The 17,902-nt window shown below is 38.7% G+C and overlaps 1 protein-coding gene across 1 annotated transcript in view; it reads right to left on the reverse strand.

Moving 5' to 3' along the window:
• LOC139975617 (neprilysin-1-like) overlaps positions 1-17,902 on the reverse strand; it is a 54,550-nt gene that overhangs the window by 15,449 nt on the left and 21,199 nt on the right. The window contains exons 2-10 of the mRNA XM_071983668.1: positions 7,354-7,650; positions 6,144-6,242; positions 5,486-5,647; positions 4,284-4,367; positions 3,278-3,492; positions 2,739-2,804; positions 2,197-2,313; positions 1,370-1,456; positions 27-157 (exon numbers count right to left, since the gene is read on the reverse strand). Of these exons, the coding sequence (XP_071839769.1) occupies positions 27-157; positions 1,370-1,456; positions 2,197-2,313; positions 2,739-2,804; positions 3,278-3,492; positions 4,284-4,367; positions 5,486-5,647; positions 6,144-6,242; positions 7,354-7,531 (1,139 nt within the window). The 5' untranslated portion in view covers positions 7,532-7,650. The remainder of the gene's footprint in view (positions 1-26; positions 158-1,369; positions 1,457-2,196; positions 2,314-2,738; positions 2,805-3,277; positions 3,493-4,283; positions 4,368-5,485; positions 5,648-6,143; positions 6,243-7,353; positions 7,651-17,902) is intronic.

Genomic DNA, 17,902 nt, shown 5'->3' on the forward strand with positions numbered 1-17,902 from the left:
TTATGTGATGAATATGCATCCCATACCTCGGCGGTGTCTCTGCTATCAGTTTAGCAGCCTGTCGCATATATTCAGGGCTGTAATTAACAACTGGCTCCGAATCGACGATGGTATCTGTTGACGGTAGGAGTGCTTCAAAATACTTCCTAAAATTAATCTGTTAATAGCAAGGAGAAAAAATACCGCGACGTATTAGAAGCTTCCAAACTTACTGGTTTGAGAATTTACAAAGTAACGACGAAACTTACCTTTATCACCTCCAAATAATGGTACCGAAAAAGTTAAGTAGGAATTGCATTACAAAATCGACAGGATGTCTAGAATGTGTTCCTCTTTCAGCAGTTAAAACTGTTTTAAACGCCCCCATCCCCCACCCCCTCCCCCTTGACCATAAACTGAGATAAGGCAGCCTTTCTAAAAAATAAATAAGGAAATAAACTAGTTTATAAATGTCTCACAAATGATTTAATTTCATATTTCTTTGTTGGTATAGTTCAGCCGTAAACAGATATATATCCACTTAACGTTGTAAAGGGATGTGTCTGAGAGCCACCATGTCAAACTGTCTCCATGTAAGACAAACCAAGTCTGTGTTATCGGGTTGCAAGGGCGTAGGAACCGGGGGGCTGGGGGGCGCCAGCCCCCCCCCCCCAGTGAAAAATGTGGAGGGGCGGAAGTATCATTCCGCCCCCCCGCTTCGCAAGTCAGAAAACCCCTTTTTCATTTCCAAATGAGAAAAAAAATCTCATTTGGAGCACCAAATTGCATCTAAGGCCTGGTGAAAATACAAAATTAAGTTTACAAAATGGAGTGGGTGTTGAAGTGTGCTATATTGCACCAAATTGCATCTGAGGCTACCTGGAAATGCAAAAAATTCCAAAGGGGAGGGGGACACCCCCTCCCCTTAGACCCCTCCCCCAGGCCGGCCATCAGTCTTCAGCCCCCCCACTCAAAAGTACCTTCCTACGCCACTGTCGGGTTGTACCTGCACAATGTAATGAGGGAGGGTATAGGAAGGAGGGAACGAGGGAGGTCTCACCTCAGTGGGTAATACTCTAGCTCTGGTAGAGGAAGTTTGAATGGTGCTTATAGAAAAGCACAATGCTTCTGTGTGTCTGTTACATCTCCCAAACGGACAACTAGTGAGCAATCCTACACTATAGGCGTTTAAAATGTACAGCAACGTTTTGAATCGCTTTCGTATAAGCTCCACAGCTTTCAACCTAAGGTGCGAATTCAATTGGAACTATAACAAAGGCTTTGTTCGGTATGAATTACGTCCTTAAAAATGGACCAATTGGACATACATTATCAAGTCTCGTGGCATCCAATAGACCAATGAAAAGTCTCTATTTTTTTACAGTCATACCTGTGGGACATCCTCATCCAGTTCTTTTAGCGTAAACAGATTATAGTTGGCCTCGCCGTCTCTTCTTTCCGTTGAAGGAACTGTCATCTTTGAGGGAGTGAAAAAACGAGAGTAAAACTTTAAGGATGACCTTTGACAGATATTAAGTCTTGACGAGAGAGAAACAATGGGTGTTAGTAATGTTTCTAAAAATAAGCCAGTTGTCAAGACTTCGTATTAAAAATATACTTCATCTCTGGAATGCTAAATTCCGGATGACATTGGAACCTAGTGTTAATATTTATTGACTGTTTTATAAATTCTTATCAAACTCAATCAAAACATTTTCCTTTAACTTCACATAAACAACAGATCATTCTTGAATGACATCCAATACAATTTGTCCTTGTTAACATGTTGTTAGAAGCCAAAAATGGTGCTTTCCTCTCGTTTTGTGTTGCATCTGCAGTATGAGAACTGACCTAATGGTCTGCATGTATTAGACTACATAGTCCAGTCACTCTAATTGATAAACCTCAGTTGTTTACAAAATAGTTTGGAATATGACCACTAAAGTATTATGAAAGCAACCAAGCGTCACTTTCTCTCAACCTGTCAATCCTTAAATTGGAATAGGAGGGGGGAGGAGGGGAGAGGAGGGGAAAGGGAAGGAGAAGGGGGAAGGGAGGGAGAGTGGGAGGAAGAGGGGGAGGGAGAGGGGGAGGGGTGAGGTAGATGTAAGTAAGGTTTAATCCCCGGCCAATTCATACTAAAATGAAAGCAACTTAATCTCTGATTTTATCCCTGTCCTTTGGTAATTTTGTTTGGAGAAGTTTAAAGCAACTTACATTAGCTATTTTCGTCTCAAATGCAAGAACTGCGTCCATGTCGGTATCCACCTGAGTCGGGTCCGCTCCGAGTAATTTGGCTACTCCTTTCATGAAGTTCAGGTAAGCTTGCTTCTCCTTTAATAAACAATAACAAGAGAAACCAAAATCTGAAGATCATTAAAGAACAATAGCTAAGGAACCAGGCAGGCCACGCATGACAACCTCACCTTCCCCCTCCCCGCCCCCACCAGTCAACCCACTCAACCATTCTCTCATACCACTGTAATAAAGCACAATTTTCAATGGACACTGTTAACCCACCCCCACACACCCGTCCTTACCCCCATCCTTCACTTCACTTAATCCTCCTCCTCCCCCAAAATAAATGGTAGAACCAAGTTTGAAAAATAAAGGACCATAATAAGAACAAGTTAAACAAACAACTTGTTTATTTAGGTGTAGAAATATCTACATTATTGATATTTATTAAGTTTAATTTAAAGAGTGCATGTCAATTGCACATGGCTCTGCCATTCAATAAGGAAGAATATAAAATCTACCTTTCCATATTTGGAATCGTCCAGGAAATAATCTCGACTTTCCATCCCAAGCATTGGTTGATCAACCTGTAAATGCAAATTACATGTTAATGAATATGCATTTGTTTATTCATGTAGTTATCCCCAAAACTCACTGGTTAGTGTATTGACTTACCTGTCTCTTACTCACCGTCCGAATGGCCCTCTCTGCTTACTTCAAACGAGGTATGTCAAGGACATATTTAAGATGAAGTAAATGTATATCTTAATATTTTATCTTTATTTTATTTATATGATGGGCACTCGGAAGTTATCACAAAAGATTGTTTCTCTTTTTGCTGCATTAGACCTTGTCTTCATATAGAAAATTGCAACAACAATACCTTGATTAGTATAATTAAAACAAAGCCAATTAACTATTTAAGTTGAAACTGTAGTAAAAACAATCAACTCTCTCTCGGTTGGAAAATTCATGGCAAAAAGTCATCTTCATTCTGATCAAAGACAAGAGAAGAGTATAACACAAGCAAACAAACAAACAGACATTTTAAAAAACTTACCGTAAGAACTCTGACCATTGAATTCTTTTCATTAACTTCTACGAATCCTTCCACTAATAAAAATAACTCGTAACTAGCCATTTTGGACCATAGATCCTCAAAATTGTAATCAACCTCACGCCAATCGCCGCCTGGCTGATTGCCAAGTACGGGCCATCCACCGAGTTCAGTCAGGAGTTCTGTCAGAGGCTGTGCGTCCTTCGCCTCAATCGTTTCTGATAAATTGATTAGCAAATAAATATATATATATATAAATATATAGATATATATATATATATATATAGATATATATATATATATAGATATATATATATATAGATATATATATATATATATATAGATAGATAAAATATATAGATAAAATATATAGATATATATATATAGATTATATATATATATATATATATATGAGTAGGTTGGCGTCTATCTTGGCGCAGAGTGCTCTATGTCCATTGGACAGAGCGGAATATATGTTGTCTGAGTTGTCTGAAGATCGCTATAAAGCGTGAAACTCCGAGTTACAACTACTAGTGTTCCACTAGTCTCATCTAGTATCAACATATATATATATATATATATATATATATATATATATATATATATATATATATATATATATATATATTCATTTCGAAGTAGATTGAATATTTTAAGTGCTTCAGAATAATTTAAAGAGGTCCACAAATGAGCATTGCTAGCATAGCTTTACCTTGAAATCCTTCTGTGGAATTTGGAGCGGTTTCTCCTAAAATTTAATTTTCGGCCTGAACGGTTTATGGGGCCCTCGTTAGGAGTGTATACGGTACGGTGGTAATAAGCATAGCCACACACATTGTGTTTAATCCCCAAAATCTTACCTGATTTCCCCGTTTAATCCCCCCCCCCCCAACCAAAGCTGAGTTTAATAAAAAATAATTTCATGTAAAAACAAAAAGGAAACAAGAAGTGGCAGACCTCCAAATTGAATGTTTCCTGGTACCAAACTGAAAAAAGTCATGTTACTTACCTACATCAATACACGAAGCATAAAAATCTTTAACCATTCCAATAGCATGAATATCTGAGTCAAGTTTGGGTTTGTCAAACAAACCTGAAAAAAAGAAAACGATTTTTTTTTTTTTAAATGTTGCAAAGTATACACGTATAATATTAACCACCTATGTTGTGAGAGTGAAAATTCGTTCGAGGGGAAAGAAATTTATGACTTTGTTCAACGATTATTTACTCTGCCTCTCTTCTTCATCATGATCAACATGATACAGATTACATACTCACTGTTACTCACAAAGCCATTAATCTTAGTGTATGAGAACTATCAACAGTAACATTGCACAGAGTATTTTACATAAAATATACCATATAACTCACTCCATGTGATCTGCGAGATCCTTGAATTAATGTGAATCATCATATTATCGATAAACTCATGCATGCTTTATTTTAGAGGTCTTTTGGACATTTTCAGACTTGGTACTTCCGCAGTGACCTCAAATGACCTTTCATCTCACAGGAAACAAATGGGTTCTTATAAACAGATATGTTGATCTAACTACCGCGTATGAAGTAAAATTCGAGCTTTACATTTGCAGTTATTGGGTTTAAAAAGTTCCAAGTTTAAACTCGTTTGACTACACATGACCTTTGACCTTCGCCGAAAACAATAGTGTTCATGTACTTCATCAAAAGTAGGCTACAGTATGAAATGTTTCCTGAAAAGTAACGAGGGCGGTATTGCAGAACTTAGCATGCATAGACTCCGGATGTGTGACCTGTTTAATTCACGTAGGCTTCGGCTTTGAGTACAACGTTTCTGTATGCTGCCATGTTGGACGAATATAACCATAATAGTAATTACCGACTTTGCGATCCACGTTTATAATCATTTCCGACTTTGCAATCCGCCGTCCCCTTCACAATTTTTGCAAGGTCGGTAAGAATGACTCCATAGTTTTCCCTTTCGAGAGACCAAGTACAAATGACACTCAAGGTTTACTTTTCCAGTTATTGTGTTTACAAGGTTTTCAGACTTTGAACATTGTTAACCTCAAATGACATTTAATCTCCACCGATTTCGATAGGGCTCTTAAATCACCACCTGAGGGGGTTCGTCATACAAATTATAAAGTTACAGCAAGCCGGGCTTTCTTTTTGTTATAACTATTTTGTTTTTGTAAGGTTTTCACAGACTATTTTCAGACCTATACTCACCCTTCAATGTGACTTGGAGATTTTCTCTAAGAACTGAGAACGAAGAGAAACTGGATCGATCCTCCGGTATTGTGTGTGATTTGATCCAACCGCCACATGAATATTCATAAAAATCTTCACACGGATTCGCCTCCATGTTCATACTCTCTATAACATTAGCAGCTGCATGATTTGAGCGGAAAACGATGATACAAATGTTTAATTCATACTATGCAAATGATGATATCATGCTTGGGTAGCGTGATCACTTTGACGATTTTCTGCATAAACGTCAGAATTACACTGATATGTGAAGATTTATGATACCGATATGTCCACATTTACATAGTGACTGACATCACGTGTTTTAGGTCACGTGGTGCTCAAAGGTGAAGCACAATTACAATACAATTCCAAAATGAACTACGAAATGCCAGCTGTTCAGCTGCACATAGAGCTGTGTTGTCGTGCGTATCATGTGGGGTATTTTTTACGATCTACAAATGGTTAAGTGATAAATGTTAGAACAGGCAGACGACATCAACCAAGCCGGAAAACATCTACGCCATTGATACGTCATACATATCAGAAATTAGGCAAATTATTCGAAGGTTGTTGGGAAATAATTATTGTAAAAGTAATATATATATTGTACATATTGATATCTTCCTCAGCTTACCTGTCTTTACACAGTGTGCTGTGTTGCACGTTTGTTCTGTCTGGTGAATACATTCACTTAGCTGTGATTGGTTCTTGGTTTTTGCATTGGAAACTATGACTGTGAGATAAAAGAATGAAAACAAAAAATATGAATACAAGAATCAAAGATAGCTGTCCTTGAAGAAGATACCCTTCAAAATTAATGACGTCACATGATTTACGCCGGATGAATTTCTGAGACTCTTGACATTTCGAGAACATTATCTGATAGGGACATTCTTGTCTATCCACGCAGGTCAAATAGATTTCTGCGGATGACAATACTTAAATTCATAATTAATGTTTCCTCTTTGCGCGGTCGATCAATTTTACGCTATCCACCATTCGTGGCACAATACTCTAAGACAAACCTTCCATCCTTCTATACAATGCAGAGTATACAGTGTGTTGATATCTCATACGAAACGCCGGTCAAATGGAATCCTATTTCTGTTTTTATGTAACCTTATTTTAATCAGGTTGGAATATTTGTATTAAGGCTAAACTCATCATTATTTACATCCAGTAACTTTCTAACTGCACGGTCTTCTCGCTGGTAACGACAACAGAAGTGAAAAAAAAATCTATATTGAAAAGACTGCAGCCCCCCCCCCCTCCAACACCCACCCACCACCCACACCTACACAAAGAGCAGAACCTGCACTCAACGTGTATAAGTAAGTGTAATCAATCAGGAGCGGATCCAGAATTTTATAAGGGGAGGGGAGGGGGAGGGGGAGGGAAGGGGAGGGGGTTGTAATCCTGTGGTCGTTGAAGCATCATCCCCAGAAAAACGACCAAGATGTCAAATTATGCTTTCTGAGCACAGTTAGATCATTTGTGATGACACGTTGTAGAGTGCAGAAATGAATTAGTTTCCAGAGTTTTATCATAGGCCTATTGAACAAGATAAATTTGACGTTCGTGTGTGGTTGAAAAGGGTGGGGGTGGATGTACACTCCATACCCCATGGATCCGCGCCTACAACGCAATGAAATGTTGTTGTCGTTTTTCCCCCTATTATGAATTTGAAAAGATTCGAAATTTGAGTTAAAATGTTGAATTGGAAGCCACCCGACGTGTAAGTTGTAATTCCATAAGCCCTTGTGGGTTTCTCCCACAATTGCGTCGTAAAAAATAAGTGATGATTATGATTATTGTTATTAATAATAAACGATAAGTTGACTTACTCAGTGCTATGAGTAAAGCTAACGTTGCTAGTAGTAGTAATATCGATATGGCCGAGATAGCTCTGTTGTGGCCATGTGTTGATTTTGTCCTTATTTCCAGACCATCCTCTAAAGCAAGTTGGGCTTTACTATCGTTCCTCTCCGTCATGCTGACGTAGTCCCCTAACAGCCCCCTCATAAAGTAGTTGTCACAAAATTGCACAAATATTCTCGAGAAGGGGAACCAACGCCTTGAACCAGTAAACAATCTAATCTTTCTCCAAAAGAACGAAATCCTCACGAAGGCAAGCTTATATTCTGAAAATTAAAATAAACAATTACTAATGGTTGAAAAAAAAGCGCATGCACAAATCACTACAATGAAAATAATTAATAGTCGACCTGGAATCCATTGTTTCTGTTTATGAGATAATTAGGGGAACGGTATTGGAGGGGGGGGGCGTAGGGGAGGGGTAGGGTAGGGGAAGGGCGGGATAAGTGCATTAGGAACGCCAGTTATATGTTTCCACATTCCAGATGACAGGCTGAAATTAGTCAGTACTAACACATTACTGCATAAATAAAATATTATGATATACCGTTTTGCACCTCCTCCAAAACAAAAGCCTAATTGGAATTTATGTGCGTCTATGAAATTGGAATTATCATCCAACAATGTGTCACGGCAACGCTTCGTTTTCAATTTAAATGTGGAGTTGCCTGTTCCCTTTGTTATAACGTATAGGCTTTCGCCGTAGTGGGAATTGGCATACCAATGTTACAGTTGCATAAGGAATCCAAATTTTTGACATCCTTCGAGTCCCCTGTAACATACTGAGCAATCAAATCTTGATCACCACATTATACTGCAGGAAAGATTTTACAGGCAGTGATTATGACATACCTGTTGTGCTAAAACACAGTTTGACTGTCTGAATATAATGTTTAATAAAACTATCATATTTGTTATGATATATGCCCCAGGTGAAACTGTAGAGCTACACGCAGACATGTCGATGCTACAGAGTTACTAGCCATTGCATAATTCTCTTCGACCGACATATCCCATACACACGAAACAGAACTAAAAACAAAACAAAAAACCCAACAACTATACACTCCATTCATTGATCTTTTTGTGCCAAGTTATACGCTCTTATCATAAAAATTCGACCCAAGATAAAATCTGTGAACATGGTTCTATTTACGAACATTTACGAACATAAAATTTCGATTTGATGGCGCCATAAATTCCTTTCTATCAGTTGATCGGGGAATAAATGCCAAATTTAGGGTTATAAAAGACAAGATATCTTGTTGCGATGTGGTATAAGATTGTTACCCATTGACCTACCTTTGCTCGATATAGCTAGGCGAGCTACCTTCATGACCTATACCTAGGCCTTACCTAAATATCACTGCTATATTGCAAAAGGGAGGTAAGCTAAGTGGTGATACGTGTTGTTAAAACCAAAAATGTTAGGTTGTACCACAGGTTTTAAACATAATTATGACACATTAAATTTTTGAGCTCACCAAAAGTTATACTGTTTGAAAGCGAGACAAATTACCATATGGAATAAAAATCTCAGTCATTTGGTTTAAAGTGTTATAAAACTTTTGAAAATCGTTAAAAATTGGACATAAATCTTTTCATCACATCTTTCAAAACTAATTTCATGAAGATATTTAACATAGAAACAAATTAATAATAACAAGTGGCAATAAATGCTATTGAAAGGAGTAAATTCGGAAAAACAGCATGATAAACTCGGGGTTAACATCCCAGCAAAAGGATTTTATATAAAAGAAAGTTTCACATTGATAAAGTCTACTCAATTTTAGGTAATGATATAAAGTTGGGTTAACACGTCGAGTATAGAGCATTGGTCGTGGTTTAACACAACCATCGAGCAATCCGTAAAGATAAGGCGTAAAGGCCGAGGGGGTGGGTGGGGTGGAGTGGGGTGGGGTGGGTTGGGTGGGGAAGGGAGTGAAGAAATGCCGTTTGGGGGCCATTAAGAGTTCATCCTAACCTACCCATCCTGGATTTTACTGCAAAATCGAAATATACACAGCTTTTCTCAAAGTATATACTCTGAAGGAGTTATGGATGTAGGATCACCCCTCCCCTCCCCCTTCCCAACCCCCAAAAAAATCACAGTACATATTTTAACAATTTAGATATGATTTCTTCTTTTTTCTTTAGCACTCTCTCTATAGCGATTACTCAGTTACTGAACCAAATCTTACTATTTAGAAGGAACCGATGCTGTGCTAGTTGGGAGGGGTGGCGGGGGGGGGGGGTGGAACAGCAAGATGAGTGCCGTATGTCAGTGGCGGCGGAACCGGGGGGGCTTGGGGGGGCTCAGCCCCCCCAATAAAAAAGTTGAGGGGGCAAATGCATGATAAGCCCCCCCAATATTTACCAAGGCTCCGAAACGTGCATATGCCCATTTTTCAATGCATACTTGTCGATCTGTCCGATGCACACGTATACTCTATAGGTGTAATAATTTTAGTAATTGCTGGGGGACCCTCGGTCCCCTGGCTATAGACCACATTGTCACCCCACCCAGTCTTCACGCGGTTGGGAAGCAGTGAAAAGTGGAAGCAGTGAGTGTGAGTACCGGTAAGCGTAACACAACTTCGTCTTAGGCCAATGACTTGCCTCATTTCAGCCAGTTCTCCAACATCCCCTTACTTAGTGGCGGAGCGTCCATATATACAGCCAGGGGGCGGATGCCCCCCCCCCCTGACGGACTCAAATGGACTGCTGGCGCCCTTTTCAGCTATTCACTTCTTTTTACTTATTCGCGATTTTTGACTATTTTATTGCGCTCTCATATACCTATTGACATTTGTCATATTCTGTTGGTTTAACTTTCCGACAAAACGGCGACGATACCTATTTATTCTCCGTTTATCTGCAAATTAGCAAGGCCCCGGAAAGGGTCATTTCCTGCAATCTAGGGAGTATCTTTACTCAAAAATTTTCTGTACGCTCCGCGCCAACCTGTGGTGGCGCTCCGCTTAGATAGTGTCGAAAGCGCCCCTACAGACCATTCTTGCCCTCCCTGACCAATACTCTAGCTCCGCCACTGCCCTTACTACACTCAAAAACATCTTTGCGAGTACACTACGAGTAATAGCTACTCTCTTAAAAAACATCGAATATACAAATTACAATGTTTTTACAGACTTTTACGTGCAATCTGAGAAATTGCAGGCTTGAGACCCATATTTTAGGACTGGGTATTCGCAGCATAAAACACTCGGAAAGTGCCGTTTCCGGCCATCTGGGGGTTTGAAAAAACCCAAAATTTTCTTGTACGCTCCGTGCCAACCGATGGTGGCGCTCCGGTTAGATAGTCTCCACACATTAGCCCCCCCAATAATTTTTCCGTTCCGCCGCGCCTGCCGTATGTGTACAAGCCATTCGAGTATGGTTTATGGTCTTCTATGATTGTGCGGCTATGTTTTATTTCTTTACTATGCGTTCGTCCCAGTTTACTTCAATTTCCACTGAAGTACAATGCACTATTATAAAGTTGTAGGTGGTGAAATGACTGAATTCAAATAAATTAGAGGCATAAATATGTCGTCATGGAAACCACTAAATCTGTCTTTTCTATTTAAGCGCAATGTTTTGTGGTCTCTCAACAATCGTGATGTTCTTTATTCCCTAGGTAACTGGTGATGCAAAGAAAAAAACACATATCTCGTTAAATGTCGAGAAAATGGAAGATTTCCCACTCAAAAGACACGTCCTTATTTTCTTATAACTAGCTTTCACATCTTCACATGACGCCGTGTTCTGCAGTTTATACCTCTTATCATTAACTATTTATGCATGTACATATTCGATCTGTGTGATTTCTTTTCCCCTTTCAGCAAGAATATATCTGTGAAATCATTTTAATAAAGTCTGAGGTCCGATTTAAGGAAACGTCTCGTGTTTTGAATTTGTCTAATGCTCTTTGTTTGCTCTGGTATTCAAGGCTTGATTTAACGGTATATCCGTCAGTACATATATATATATATATATACATATATATATATTTATTTCTATATATATATATATATATATATATGTATATATATATATACATATATATATAGATATATATTTCAATATATATTTATTTCTATATATATTTATTTCTATATATATATTTCTATATATATTTATACATATATTTATATATATAAATTTATATATATTTCTATATATATTTCTATATATATATTTCTATATATATTTCTATATTTATTTCTATATATATTTCTATATATATTGCTATATATATATTTCTATATATATTTCTATATATATTGCTATATATATTTCTACATATATGTAGGCCTATATATATATAGGCCTATATATATATATATATATATATATATATACCGTTATATATATACCGTTATATATATATATCCTATATCGCCAAGTATCAACCCCCCCCCCCCCGAGTTGCACCGTGACGCTGCGGTCTATCCCCGTGACCCCCTCCCGTCAGTACACTCAAGTAAAGTACACTTGCTACACAATACAGAATCGGTATTGGTTGACAATGACGTCATCATTCCTTTGGCACATTGCATTTTAGCAGACATCAATGTTGTCCAGGCTTGCAGTTTCGGTATCAATGCATGCAAACAATCAAGACATGCAAACAACCAATCAATACATGTAAACAAGTTACCATACTATCTCAAAAATGAGTGGGGGTGTGTGGTAATACGTACTGACGGCTTGAAACGATCATGGACCTGATATATACACTATATGCAATCAGATCTTTATCGTACGTTAGGACACTTTTGGCAAGCGTTCAAAATTTCTCTCTACCAAAAACTGTATCGTCAAAGCTTCTCTCTCTGCATTTTAAGTAGATAACGAAGCATGGTTCTCGAGACATGTATAAAATGAAGGTACATAGGCCTATCTCCGTAAATAGAAGGGTCCAGTTTACGTCTCCATGACAACTTTCAAAATTATATAATTAAATATTTAAATTGTATTCATTTCGTTTGGACGAGCATAATCATCATTTCTCACACGGAGATTATACATCCAAATCATGCAGGCATCTCACATGTTTATATTTTATACTATATCATTTTTGTCTATTTTTTTTTTGGTATTACGGAATTGACCCCTTATTATAACAATATAATTTTTATGTTTTTTAATTAGGATACTCGTTTCGAAAATACCATACCAAATGAAATCTTGATGACGTCACACCCTTTTGCGCAGTGTATGGTAGGCCTGTGCAGACACCTAAACACTATACATAGGGCGCTATACATTATAGTTGGTTAGGCCTAAATCCAATATACGACGTAACGTCATGATGTCGGTGAGTTGAGGTATAGTGAGTTTCCGCATAGCAGGCGTTATAGAAAATCCTTCAACTTGAGGCTTCAATTTTCCCTTTAAATTCTTGAATAATCCGAGGTACCGTAACGTGTAAAGGAGAGGCCTATATGCAGGTCCATGCATATCCTGCAGATGCTGGACATCTGCTGTCTCATTATACAGAACGATGAGTTAAGTGCCAACAAAAGTCAGATAAAACACGCGAGAAAAAAAGAGAAGAAAAAAAAAACAAGAAAAAAAAACAGGGAAACCAATTGGGAGTTGATTCGTCCGCAGTGAAACGTGACTTGGAGTTTGTCTTTTCTCTCCTTTATTTTTTCGTTCCCAGGTTCCTTAAAATATATCGCTTATCATCGATTTCTTTTCCCTGAAGATCTTAAAGCATGTCACGTGACTACCATCAACAACCGGTTGTTACATGCGAAGATGATGTCTAACAACGTATAATAAAAGTGGAAACTTAGTGGAGTTAATTTTGTCTCCTATTTATTTTCAAAACATTAATGTTTTTCCGAAATATAAATGTTTTCCGAAATGTAATCTTGATAAACATCAGTTAATCGGAATGCTGTTTTTCTACGACCTTTATTCCGGCCAGATGTTGTCAATCCGCGGAAAAAAAAGGTGGCACGGTTAGCAACCATTCTGGATTGGAGATTCAAATCGGTGTATACATATTACACGAATCGAAGTAACAGCAAAGATACCTTACTATGTACTATGTACGCATTCACACACCAGTAAAATCACTATGGTCGAGTGGTACGGACTTCGGTTCGTGACACAAGATCCGGGGTTCGATTCCTACCTTCGCCCGACGAGTCCCAAAAGGACGAAACCGGTCGTAAAGTGGAATTTTTCTGGTGTGTTATTCTTCATATATATATATATATATATATATATATATATATGCTTGCGTTGATTCGAGGGGTCTGTAGATAAGAACATATTTTTTCTGTAAGCACAGATTGCAACGTTTTATGGTGTTGCTGTATGGTTTGGCGTGTTTCAATATTTTCCATTTAATACCAAAGTTGATTTTTCTGTCCTTGAATGACCAGATATGTTTACTAAGTCCCGTTTAGTTTATTTTGTGTTGGGTGTGAGAATGAGCTTTTATGGTTGTTGTACAAAGTCCAACGTACGTTTGTGTATCATCGCTGTCTTGTGTTGTGATACTTGCCTGGTACACAACTCCGTCCTCCCTGCATTGCCAACGAAGGGGGCATCGTTCTTTTATTCTACAATTGAATTGTTTGGTTGGTGGTCTGTTCTGTAGATTTTTAGTCACGTTATGACCTGCAATGTGACTTTGAACAACTTTAAAATGTACGATGAAAAATAATTCCAATTTTTTTAATGGGCTTGGCCCTGTAGATTAAGATAATCAACCCAGGACTGTTATTATATCCTATACATACAAATAGATTTTTACTACACAGGTGCACGCAACCTCGAGCAGGTCATGTTAAAACCTGTCTTTACAAACCGGAAAACAGTTTCAACTAACAGCAATTCGTTGAGTCATTTCTGTCAGGCAAATGTTTCAAACAATTTCCTCTCAAGGAAGTTATTCAGAGTTATACCGACAAAATGGTGGATCATCTCTCTCCCTCTCTTTTACCCTCTCTGCTTCTCCAGGTCAAAAATTATCCATCATTACAGTAGATTTTGCTCTAACCGAGAATATGCAAAGAAAATATGACTTGAGGTACAGTGCTATAGTATAACTTGAAAAAAGTCACAATAGACGTTTTATTCATAGAATATTGGCTACATAATGGATCTATATACATATATATATTTATACTACTGTGGAATTCGCGACCTTCCTTACTGGTTTCGAACCTCTGGACACACAATCAGTGTCCATAGCCTAGTGGGTAGGGTGTCCGCATAGAAAGGGGGGGGGAGGCCCGGGTTCGAATCTCGGTAGAGGCTGGAAGTTATCTCACTGTTCTGGATTTTCTAACCCATTACAATTACACACATATATATATGTACATATGTGTGTCTGTTCGTATGTATGTGTGTGTGAACCCTCAAAGATTGCTATACACTGTCACTATTGATATATATTCTGATGTCTAAGAGCTGGCTGTACATTATACGTAATGTCGCCTGCTGAGAACGTTTCATGCCTGTTATTTCATGTGCGAAGTTCTGTACGAAGAGACACTAATGGACATAGTCGTCTCAAGCCAGTTAACCGCTAAGATACAATGCCTCGCCAACAGGACAAACTATCATTGATTGGCTTTGCAGAAAGTAAAGTTTTATATAGCTTCTTACCGTTTTTTTCTTCCCACAGCGACATTTGTTTCCGGTACTTCAGCAAAGACCAATTTATTTATTCAAGTTCAATGTAATGATGTAAATTGTTAACTTCACTCCGACAATTTGCCCGATAGAATTCATGCTCTGTTTCCAACTATCCCGCGTTTGAATGTCATTACACTCCATATTATTACTATTCGGTCAGTGACTCGATTTGAAGGTATGCATTATTAAAACACATGATGGTCGTGTGGGACATTTAAGTTATCTCGCCATTAAGTATATCTGAACGTGCAATACATTGTAGTAGGCTTATCACGCAAAGATGTTCAACACTTTCTAAATATGTATGTATTCTACTCGAAATACAGAAAGAAAACATAACAACATGTCTAGGCCTAACACTCTATAAGTAGATATGTACGTAGCCTAGCCGGGTATACTTTGCATACAAAAATCGGGACTAAGTCGCAATCACTCATACCTCCAGGAGGCTGGGGGGGGGCGAGGAATTAAACAGCAAGGATAATATCAGGTAGATCAACGCACCCCCACTGTCATATGCGGACACCCTAACCAACTAGGCCATGGGTACAGTATAGTAAAACAGTTATACGGTTATACAGTTATAGTCAGTGGCGTAGGAAGGTACTTTTGAGTGTGGGGGGGGGCTGAAGACTGATGGCCGGCCTGGGGGAGGGGTCTAAGGGGAGGGGGTGTCCCCCTCCCCTTTGGATTTTTTTGCATTTCCAGGTGGCCTCAGATGCAATTTGGTGCAATATAGCACACTTCAACACCCACTCCATTTTGTAAATAATTTTGCATTTTCACCTGGCCTTAGATGCAATTTGGTGCTCCAAATGAGATTTTTTTCTGATTTGGAAATGAAAAAGGGGTTTTCTGACTTGCTGAGCGGGGGGGGGGGGGGCGGAATGATACTTCCGCCCCCCATATTTTTCACTGGGGGGGCTGGCGCCCCCCAGCCCCCCGGTTCCTACGCCCTTGGTTATAGTCAAACAGTAATGAGTTGGAAAATCCAAAACAGTGAGAAAAAAACTTCCAGCCTCCACCGGGATTCGAACCCGGGCCTCCGGAAAGTACTGCAGACATGGATGTGTGAGGTCAACTATCATAGGTCATCGGTGATATATACGGAAGGAAAAACTTAATTTGAAAACAGTGAAAATGAGGAAAAAATGCATTCTATCGGATACTTGTAATCGACACCTTCCCATGACAAGGGAACTAATCGGACCCATTATCGAGCAAAATGGACTTAAATGATACAATCGGAAACAAAAGGCTAAAAACCAATCTAAAGTACACTCCTATTGAGACAACCGGAACAAAACGGAAGCATATTTTGCGTGAAATGTAGCAAAATATGATATTTTGGAATGCCGATACTGTGACACAACTAAAGATACAGTGGAGGGTACTGACCTGTTGTACTAAGAAGGTTAAATTTTGTTATCAACTATGACAGACAATTAATAGGGTGGAATTGGACGGCAAAAAGGACATATTTATATATTCTATTCTTTCGTCGTGTTTATGCTTCGTATAGTTTCATCTCAAAGCTTTGATTCGTTTTCTAAGAGTGCAAAGTGTAAAATATGTGATTTGCAGACAGAAGCGTAGTAGTATGTAGTACTGATCAGTCCCCCCCTCCCCCCCCCATAAGAACGTTCAGGAGTCCCCAAGGGTTGGTTCGCAAAACAATTAAGCCAACGGATTACAACTGCCAGTCAAGAAAGATACAGATTTAGTCAGACAGGATTTTCGTGGTTCTATGTCAAGCGCTGTTTACATGATGTAAGGATGAAGGCCCAGCTCTCACTACCGGGGCCGTTGCAAGTCTAGCTTACGCAAGTCCAACATTGACTTGTAAACTGCGTTACTTGCAAATTCTTTCCAAGATCAGATATACCCGTATTCGAGCTGAAAGTAATTTACCCTCGATCAGGACCCCTATACCCTAACGTCTAGAAACAGGTTTGTATACAAGGGAGTTGAGGGCCAAGCCAACGATCTTGCAAACGCCCTTGAGGGCCAAGTCAACGCCTTAGGAAAAATATGTTATCGGCCCCCACCCTCCCCCACCCTCCCCCACCCCCACTTCTTGAAGTCTTCTTTTCTTCCTTAAGTATATTATTATGAGAATGAGGATAACTTATTACAGTAATGCCATATTTCGTCGGGCCTCATAATTGACCCCTGGCGCCGTGGCTGTATCCCCCTGACCCCCCCCCCCACCCCAACCACTTGTCAAGCCTGCTTGTATAGTGACTACCCGTATTCCTGTAGGAGTGTTTCCTGTACAAGTATATATACGCGTTATCGTGCATAGATTCATGTTCGTACTGGGCGCATTTTGGAACCTAAGATGGAGGGAGGACGTGTACTCGTGCATGTGTTGAGCCGTGTACTCCTCGATTGAGAGTGTACTAATGCTGTTATTCACTCGTATTATTAGAATGTCCAGTAGTGCAGCTCTATATTTTGTAGATATTGCTAAACAATAGGAATGAATTTATATAAAAAATATATATAATTTAACTTACCTTCAAATTGACTGGTCCAAAGACCGTTTTATAATCTTGATGCACTTAATATTATAAACGCGTACAGCGGATAATAATCATAAACCGATCACCATCATGAAAAGTGGGATATCCAAAAACAACAAAACCACGGCAATTATTAGTAAAAAGATCCAGCTCTATATATGCCAATAAACTATAAACTAGAGAATCGACAACTGATTTGACAGTATTTTGGTCCTCTCGAATGGATTATCTTATTCGTAGTTCCCCGAAAAAGGCCCACTCATTGTCATCATGTAAGTCACTTCAAAACGAAATATGAGACCTCTTTATGTACTCCTAAGACGGGTACAGC

The sequence above is a fragment of the Apostichopus japonicus genome, chromosome 11 (assembly GCF_037975245.1).
Source record: "Apostichopus japonicus isolate 1M-3 chromosome 11, ASM3797524v1, whole genome shotgun sequence".
Taxonomy (NCBI): domain Eukaryota; kingdom Metazoa; phylum Echinodermata; class Holothuroidea; order Aspidochirotida; family Stichopodidae; genus Apostichopus; species Apostichopus japonicus.